At 34.4% G+C, this 9,006-nt stretch overlaps 1 protein-coding gene across 1 annotated transcript; it reads left to right on the top strand.

The window, feature by feature from the left end:
- The first annotated feature begins 379 nt into the window (after positions 1–379).
- Positions 380–3,639, top strand: LOC127105296 (protein SOSEKI 5). Its single transcript, XM_051042461.1, has 4 exons — positions 380–735; positions 831–900; positions 991–1,854; positions 3,167–3,639. The coding sequence occupies exons 1-4, from the start codon at positions 537–539 to the stop codon at positions 3,333–3,335; spliced, it is 1,302 nt and encodes a 433-aa protein (XP_050898418.1). The 5' UTR covers positions 380–536; the 3' UTR covers positions 3,336–3,639.
- Positions 3,640–9,006: the final 5,367 nt, after the last annotated feature.

Here is a 9,006-nt window from a genome sequence, read left to right as displayed (position 1 = left end):
ATTTCGAATTTACCCTTTGGCACAAATGGTGTCTTCATTTTACCAAGCAATTTAGAAAAGACACAAGTATGGCAAGAAGAAAACAACTCCGTTACGACGACGTTCTGCTTTTTCCGCTTCTTCTATCTCTAATATGTGTATTGTAAATAATGTAATATTAATTACTAATTAATAAACTAAAGAGAATTCTACTGTCATACTCACAAGACTGCCAGTACTGAAACTCTCACTTGTTTTCTAGCTCTTGTCTTTCGCATCCCGTTTTGAATTCTCTCCCTCTCTCTATTTTTATAAAAATAAAATAAAATAAAATATCACATGATAGTATAGTAGTAGTACTATTTTTTCGTATAAAAGCTCTTCAAAGTCTACTTCAACATTTTCAACTATAACTAACCAAGTAAAGTACCCAACCAACCCCTAATCTCTCTCTCTCTCTCTCTGCTACATCGCTTTCTTTCTCATTATTAATTCTTTTTCTTACCTATCACTAACTCACTCTGTTCATCACAATTCAGATTTTGAAAAGAAGAAAAATGTCGGTGAATTCGAGTTCCAGAGGAAGAATAGGAGCCAGAGAAACCAGTCCAGAGAGAACAAAAGTTTGGACCGAACCCAAACCCAAAACGACCAGAAAAGTTTCCGTCGTTTACTACCTCTCCCGTAACGGCCAACTCCAACACCCTCATTTCATGGAAGTTCCTCTTTCTTCCCCTCACGGACTATACCTCAAAGGTATATTCATTCTTCATTATTCGCTAATTAATTTAAAAACTTTATTTAAATCTCATTTTTGAATAATAATTATAATATTAATATTTCTGTTACAGACGTGATCGTTCGCTTGAACCTGCTCCGTGGGAAAGCCATGGCTACTATGTACTCTTGGTCTTCCAAACGGTACCGTTTCAAACAAATAGCTCTTGAATTCAAATTCGTTTAGTTTCTGTTAGCATTGATGTTGGAGTTTGTGTATTATATTTGTTTCAGGAGTTATAAAAACGGTTTCGTTTGGCATGATTTATCGGAGAATGATTTCATATATCCAACGCAAGGGCAAGACTACATTCTCAAAGGATCTGAGATTCTCGATCACGTTACTACCACCGCTCAAACGCCGTTTGAGGAAGAATCTGATTCTCCGGTGGTGATTACGCGGCGGCGCAACCAGTCATGGAGTTCGATTGACTTGAACGAGTACCGAGTTTATAAGTCGGAGTCGTTGGGTGACTCAGTTGGAAACATTGCCGCGGATGCGTCGACTCAGACGGAGGAGAAGCGGAGGAGGAGGAGAGTTGTCAGAGAGAAGGAAGATGAAGATGAGAAAGAGAAGAATGAAATTGAAACGGAGGGAGAGAGGGCCCCACACGTTGAATGTAATCAAAATCAGAGTACGGAGCTGAGTAGGGAAGAGATCTCGCCTCCACCGTCGGATTCGAGTCCGGAAACACTGGGAACACTTATGAAGGTAGATGGACGGCTGGGATTACGATCTGAGGTTTCTGCGAAGGAGAATCCGACGGTTGAAAGCTGTCCTAGTGGAAGGATGAAAGCTTCATCAGTGCTCTTGCAGTTGTTATCGTGCGGTGCGGTTTCTTTCAAGGAGAGTGTGAGTGGGGCCAGCTCGGGTAAAGATCAAGGATTCTCATTACTCGGGCATTACAAGTCTAGATTACCCCGCGGAGCAGGGAATCATAACCATGAGGGTAAAGAAATAGGGACATTGATGGAAATTCCTGAATTGGGCAGGGTGAGATTGGAAGATAAAGAGTATTTTAGTGGAAGCTTGATTGAAACCAAAAAAGTGGAAGTTCCTATGGCATTTAAGAGGTCCTCTTCTTACAATGCTGATAGGTATGTATCATAATCAATTTTTACATAAACTTATTTTTCTTCTATTGAATTTAGTGTACTATTCATTCGTGTCTAACTGGACTGACTTAACGAAACTATATATTTATCTTTGATTATTTAAAAGAGATGTTACTAACTAAATCCTAGCAATACACGTGATGCACATCGTTAAAATCCTTTAGTGGAATAAAGTTTGTGCTGTCTAGTAATTAGCAACATTGGAGACTGTAGACATTGACATTCATATCATAGTTTCAATTAATTAAGCTGCATTGGTTGAATAAAATTAGTGGTTAAGCATCTTGAGATTGAAGATCATATAAAAATAATGTTGTTGGAGTTGAATATATAATATACTAATATAATACTATAATAGTAGTACAATATTAATGTGGTCAGATTATAGGTTTAAAATTATCATGTTACTATTACTGTATATAGTACTACTAATATAGTTTTGTGGTCAGATTAGGATGAAACTCTAAATCTCTAATCTCTGCTTGTTTAGTATGATCTTATGTGAAGTTTAGTTAATGTTTGCTTCAATTAGGATTCAATCTCTAGATTCAAATCTAGTACTGTGGAATGATCTGTCTAATAATTGAGATACATTTAGAAAAGTTTAAAAACTTATGTTAGATGATTGTACAATAATTCAATGACATTTAGTTCATTTTCAGAAACAGACATTCAAACATATCCTGTAAAACAGACATTCAGAAGTGGTCCTAATTTAGAACATTATAAGTTATTCTAAAACAATTCTCTGAAGTTAACTACAAATCTAATGGCTCATGGGTTATGTTATTTTAATTTTAGTACATTATACATAAATTTGGTTTGCCATTGAATCTGAAGTTTGTTACATCTTTGACCCATATGAATGGTGAATAAATTGTATACCTTTTAATTTAGTTAATGTAACTATTGATTTCTCTAGCCTTTTACTCTGGTCCCAGATAGTTGTCAAATACTGTGTATGTATGGGGTCCAGTTAAAAGCATCCAAAGAGTTCATTCATTTTCCATAGATTAACTTACCAAATTGCATCCCTAAATCAGTGGGAGGTGTGTGAATAAAAAAAGGAATTTTGGTCGGGCCCAATGAAATGAGTACTTGAATTGTACATTTGATTTCAGATATTTCATTATAGACTTTGTTCTGATTGCCTTTTATATATATATATATATATATATATATATATATATATATATATATATATATAATCAATCAAGCACTTGCAGTTTTGCATATTATATTAAAACTAGAATTGTTTGATATTATGGTTTAGTCTAAACTCTACCGTTTGCAGTGGTTCCCGGCTGCAAATCATGGAGCATGAGGAAGATTCGGTGCGGGCAAAGTGCATACCAAGGAAATCCAAAACACTAGCAACAAAGAAAGAAGAGGGTACTTCAAGTTCCATGGATAGAGTTAGCCGTAGCCAACATGGAAGCAAAAGATTTGAGGGACAACAATAAGAAGAGCTAAAAGAAGTTAAATTAGTGTAAGTAATTAAGTAGAGGGTAGTGTGTTGTCACCTAGAGCTTTGAAATTTGCAAGTCACATGCACAACATAGCACTATGGACAGATACGTTAAGCAAGGATTAGCAATGTGATTAAAATACTAGTTTGTTGTAGATCTTGTCCATTGTGATCTTTATGTTTTGGCCAGAAGACAATGCTTGTAACGGATGTTTTCTGTTTCTGGCTTTTTGTGTTGTGTGACGGTGATAATTGCTTTTTATTTATTTCTTTTAATTATTAACGGAAGTATTTAACAATCTAATGTGTTGACCATGGTATGATTTGAAGTGTTAATTGCTTTTTTAAATTTATAATATACTTTATCACTGTTTTTCTTTGACTTTAAAAGATGGGAAGTGAAAAAAATTAGATGGGCTGTAATTAATTGTTAGTATGGACAATGCTAAATATTAGTAAAATTTGTTTTGGAAATTGAACATTTACTTTATTACTAAAAATGTAGAGTTTACTTTTTTTTCATTTTTTTTTTGTCATTGGGGCATAATTTAAGGTTACTACAACGGAGTATTAAAAAAATTATGTGGAATAAAATAAATTTTTAAGTTTTAAGAAATCAAATGCATGCGTTCCAAGAAAATATTTCTATAAATGTATCATTAACTTGTGTCTTTGAGGTATGTTAACATTAACCTTTTATCAATATATTTTTGGGTCTTGCTAACTTATGTCTTGGGGTAAAAGTTAAGGTTACTATTATTAAAATATTTGTGTAGAGTAAAATAAAATTTTAAATTTCAAGAAATCAAATACACGTATTCCAAAAAAATATTTCTATAAATGTGTCATTAACATGTGCCCGGGCACACGTTAGCTTTTGCCTATATCTTTTATTTGTGGGTTTTTAACATGTGTGTTCGCTGAGTTGTTTCCTTCCAAATTAAGTAAGCTAAGTTGTTTCCTTCCGATAAGAGTGATGGTTTTGTTAATTACTGTAGTAACAATTAAACTTAATATAGAGATGTTGTGTTGTCATTGATATGTAAGACTTCTCTCAAAGAGCAGATGGTACTCCATCCGTTCCTTATTAAGTGTCACTTTTTGATTAATTTTTGTTTCTTTTTAATTGTCACTTACAGAATTTAAAGTAGTATTAAATGCATTTTTGTCAAAATTATCCCTATTCAATTATTATAGAGAGAGAAAAAGTAAAATAAATATAGGATATAATTAAGGATATTATAGGTAAAATGAGAATAATTGTTTAAAAAGTAACAATAATGATCAGCTTTCTTGATATGTGTAAAAAGTCAAAAAATAACACTTAAAAAATAACGGAGGGAAACACCATTAGCAATTTCATAATTTCTGTAGTTTGACAGGTTTGCACCGGTGTCCTTCAAATAATTTAGATTGCTTGCAATCTAAGTTTTTAATCTCCAAAAATATATATTTACATTTTAAGAAAAGAAATGATTGCAAAATCTGCACATTTATATTTACCAATGCATGACAACATAATATCTTAATGTGATCAAGTACCTCTGGCGTTGCCTATACTAGGATATCATGAGTATCTCTGGTCTGCACCAGTAGTGGTGATTTATTTAGTTGGGCTGAACCACTACTCAACTGGCCATTTGAAATGAATGCAATCATATCCAAATTTTAAAGGTAATTTCTTTTCCCACTCTTGTATGTTGTCTTAAATTTTTGGAGAAAAATAAAAAATATTCTCAATTTTTAAAGATGATTTTACGAACGTATTATTTTTTGTTTTTTTAAAATTTAATTCAGAGATATATATTCGTATTTATTTTAGGGTCTGTTTGCAGATAAGTATTCTTTTGTTTTTTTAAAATTTAATTCAGAGATGCATATTCATATTTGTTTTAGGGTCTGTTTGCAAATAAGTATCAGAGTCAAATCTAAAGGAGAAGAGTGAGGGTTTTGCACGTGTTTTATATACATTAAACACTTTCGGAGATGCATCTCTGAATTTTTCTTTAGATTTAAAATTAAGAGTTATTTATAAGCACGTGTTATCTTCAATCCAATGTGATTAAAAATGAGAGATATACGGATGGACTACGAGATTCATTTGGTATCAGAGGAGTATCAGAGTATGTCAGCCACAAATGTAACAGTCCATTTTCTTTAAATTATTTATTTAATTGAATTTATATTTTATTTATATATTTAAATGAATTTTATATGCATTGGATTGAAGATTTTGTGTTTTGGCATGTATATGCTATGTTGGGATTGGTAGAGATGGGTGTAGTTATTTAATTAATTAATTAGATAATTAAATAATATTAAAATTAAATAGAAAATATATGTTTTTGGTGGAAATTAGAAAGTACGAGGATAATGAGGTGAATGGTGAGAATTAGAACAAGTTGGGACAAAAGTACAATGATTAGAAGATCAAACTAGGGTTTTTAATAAAAAAAAGGATTAGAAAAATCTAAGAGTAGTCAGTACGTATTTTTGAGACAAGAGGAAGGAGGCAAAGCGAGAGCAAAGTGAGAACAAGGGTTTGAGAAGAAATCACCATAGCCAAAGTTTAGAGTTGTTACTGGAAATCCAAGATAAGGGGGATTACTCTAAATATGGTGTTAATTACATGTTAGGTATAAAGAAGTCCTTAATCTCCATTAGGCTTTTCCCTAATTTCTTCCATGGTTGAATGTTGATGATATGGATAAAACTATTATGATAACTTGATGCAATTGTTGTAATAATTCTGAAATCCGTGTACTAAAATACCATGAAAATTAGATGTTTGCATTCATAAGAGTGGTATAAATCGTGTTCATATGGTTTGCATGAATATGATGAACAAAGTGTTAAAAATTATGATTAATCGATGAAATTGCGTGTTAAAAATACTTGAATGAATTTGGATTACACTTCAACAAAAACAATGATATTTTACATAAGTAGACATAAAACCATATCAAACTAATCAGTGAGAAAGGTAAAAGTAGGTCCACGGTTGTTATATGAAATTAGAATACATGTATGCTTCCTGGTACAACAACCCATCACAGAAAAAAAAAAATTCTTCACTCAACCATTGAGTACTGACATATAAGTCATATATGTTGTAGAAATTGGAATCTCAATGCAATTCAATCACCTTTAATTATAATAATAATCAATGGACATGCAAAATAACAAACGGTTAAACAACTTGAGGCGTGTAAGAACACTATCATTCAAGATTTATCCGCCTTATATGTGCAAATCCCCCAAGATTCAACAGGCTCTTCCTGATGCAAATATGAGATAACAAAATAACAAGAAAGAATTTCTAAGATGACCGGAAGATGTAACCAAAAGCAAAAAAAGTAAAGAATAAAACGAAGTACAAAAAAGGTTCTCACGTTCTATGTTCTAGTATTTTTCTTTTTCACTTCTGTCAAAATTGGTAGGGGATCGTTATATTTAAAGAGAAAAAATGAAGTAAAAGATTTGACTAAGTCAAGTTTGTCGTGCCGCGAAAAATACAGAGTCGCCACCAGATTTTATTTATTCCAAAGGAAAAAGAAAATATCGAAAAACTCCAAGAGAATGGTCTTCGCAACCATGAGCGGGTTCGGTAGTTGGTTATACAAAAGGGATATATTAGCACCCCTCACATCCGTTGTACTCAATGGGAACCACTTTGCTTGTTCTTCGTGCGTATGGATGTTGTTATCTGAAGGTTACTTGCTATTAGTTAAGGGAGAAAGAAAAGTTTTAAATTAGTGTGCTCGCCAAGGATCCAAACCCTTGTGCCTATGTATCCTCATCGTGCAATAAGGAAGTCAGAGCTCCGTAGTTCAGAGTATAAAACAAAGTGTGTGTTGATTGTTTTTAGTGAACAATGTTAACATTCGCGTTCTAGCAGTGCCACTTCCTACCGATGCGTCGTGTTTCACCAGTTCCACCTCCTATCGATGCATCAGGTTTCACTAGTGCCACCTCCTACCGATGATGTTGTTGATCCAGTCCTACCTTCTGTCCCACCTTCTACTAACGATGTTGCTGATCCAGTGCCACCTCCGGAGGGTGAGGCTGTTATAGATGCTGAGCCAAAGGCTTTTGGAGGTGGTCTAGTTGAATTGTCCTTACTACCTCTATATTCAGACCATACTTCCAGACATATATCTGGGACGAAGAGGTAGCATTAGTTGGGTTCTTTATTTATTTTTGCGTTAATTTTAATTTTTTACATTGATTATTTATGAAAAATTTCAGGAGCGTGATCCGCAAAAGTTTCTTAACCATGGGAGAAAGATTGTTGCATTGCCTCGGCCGAATGAGGAATGGTTTCAGCCAGTTTTTTCCTTATTTGGCCTAAAGGACTTGTGCATGACTGATTATACTACGGTCAACCACGAGATGCTTAATTAATTTGTGGAGAGATGGCACTCAGAGACCTCATTGTTTCATCCCCCGCATGGTGAGATGTCTATCACACTCGAAGATGTCTCGTGTTTGCTACATCTTCCAATCTGGGGGAGACTCCTAGATCATAAGAGGATGACCAAAGACGAGGCACTTGAGATTATGGTAGAATATTTGGGTGTTGATCCAAGGGAGGCGATTAATGAGTTGGATAAGACCAAGGGTGCTCATGCTAGATTTGTATATTTGAAGAACATATATGAGGATGTGATCCTGAGTGTATAGAAGGCTGATGGTGATGATGAGCAGGTGGCGTTCCTCATATCTCATGTGTCGAGAGTATACCAGCTTTATTTGGTTGACACTGTGATTTTTGTGGGCAAGAGTGCCACCTATACAGACGTCGTCTACCTATTGATAAGTGCTAAATTAGGTTATAGTTGATATATAAAAACTTGGTATTTTTCGAACTATTTTGCAGTTTCGTTGATTAATTTTCCCGTGTTGCCATAAATGTTATATAAATTGCAATTGGCTTTGGTATCCTTGATATGTGTGTTAGTGTGCATGAATTGTTGTATGAATCCATAAAAAATACACAAGACAAAGAAGGAGTAACAAAGCTAAGAAGGGAAAAGTTTCAGCATGATCGTTGGGCGAGACCTGGCGAAGGAAAGGCGAGCTCGTCGGGCGAGCTATGGTGAGCTCGGGGCGAGGCCAAAGAAATGAAATCCAGGGGCAAATCTCGTGTTGGTCACCGGGCGAGAACTTGAGATTTTGAGCTCGCGGGGCGAGGATGGGTTTGTTGGGCGAGATCAGATATTTTTGCCAATGACATTTTGATGCGCTCTGAATTCTAGCTGGGCCAAAAAGCAACTTTCATTGGGCCGATGAGTTCGTCGGGCGAGACAATAAATTCTCAACTTTGTATAAATAGGTCCAAATCAGATTTGTGCGCTTCTCTCTTGAATCTCTTGGACTCTCAACTGATAAATAGTTAGGACTAAAGAGAAACCATTTTTGGAGAGAGTGAGGCTTAGAAAACAACAAGTGACGGGTACTTCTTGAAGATCCGTAGTTGAATTCGCTTCTATCATTGGGAAATCGCGGTGGATGCTTGTTCCTCTTCACCCATTATTTTTGTATCTAGATACTATGTGTAGCTAAATCCCTCTCTTGTTGGGATTTGGTGTAAGTTTACTATTATAGTATATATTTTTATTAATAATGGAGTTGTATACAATCTATTCATGAATCTTTATCGATGT

Source organism: Lathyrus oleraceus, chromosome 7 (assembly GCF_024323335.1).
Source record: "Lathyrus oleraceus cultivar Zhongwan6 chromosome 7, CAAS_Psat_ZW6_1.0, whole genome shotgun sequence".
NCBI lineage: Eukaryota > Viridiplantae > Streptophyta > Magnoliopsida > Fabales > Fabaceae > Lathyrus > Lathyrus oleraceus.
This window is presented reverse-complemented; position numbering and strand designations above follow the sequence as displayed.

What these genes read in the sequence shown, in the direction of transcription:
- LOC127105296 (XM_051042461.1), top strand. Translation starts at nt 537, where the DNA reads ATGTCGGTGAATTCGAGTTCCAGAGGAAGAATAGGAGCCAGAGAAACC. An exon ending in TACTCTTGGTCTTCCAAACG is followed by an intron (nt 901 to 990) that starts GTACCGTTTCAA and finishes TATTTGTTTCAG; the next exon opens with GAGTTATAAAAACGGTTTCG. An exon ending in TCTTCTTACAATGCTGATAG is followed by an intron (nt 1,855 to 3,166) that starts GTATGTATCATA and finishes TACCGTTTGCAG; the next exon opens with TGGTTCCCGGCTGCAAATCA.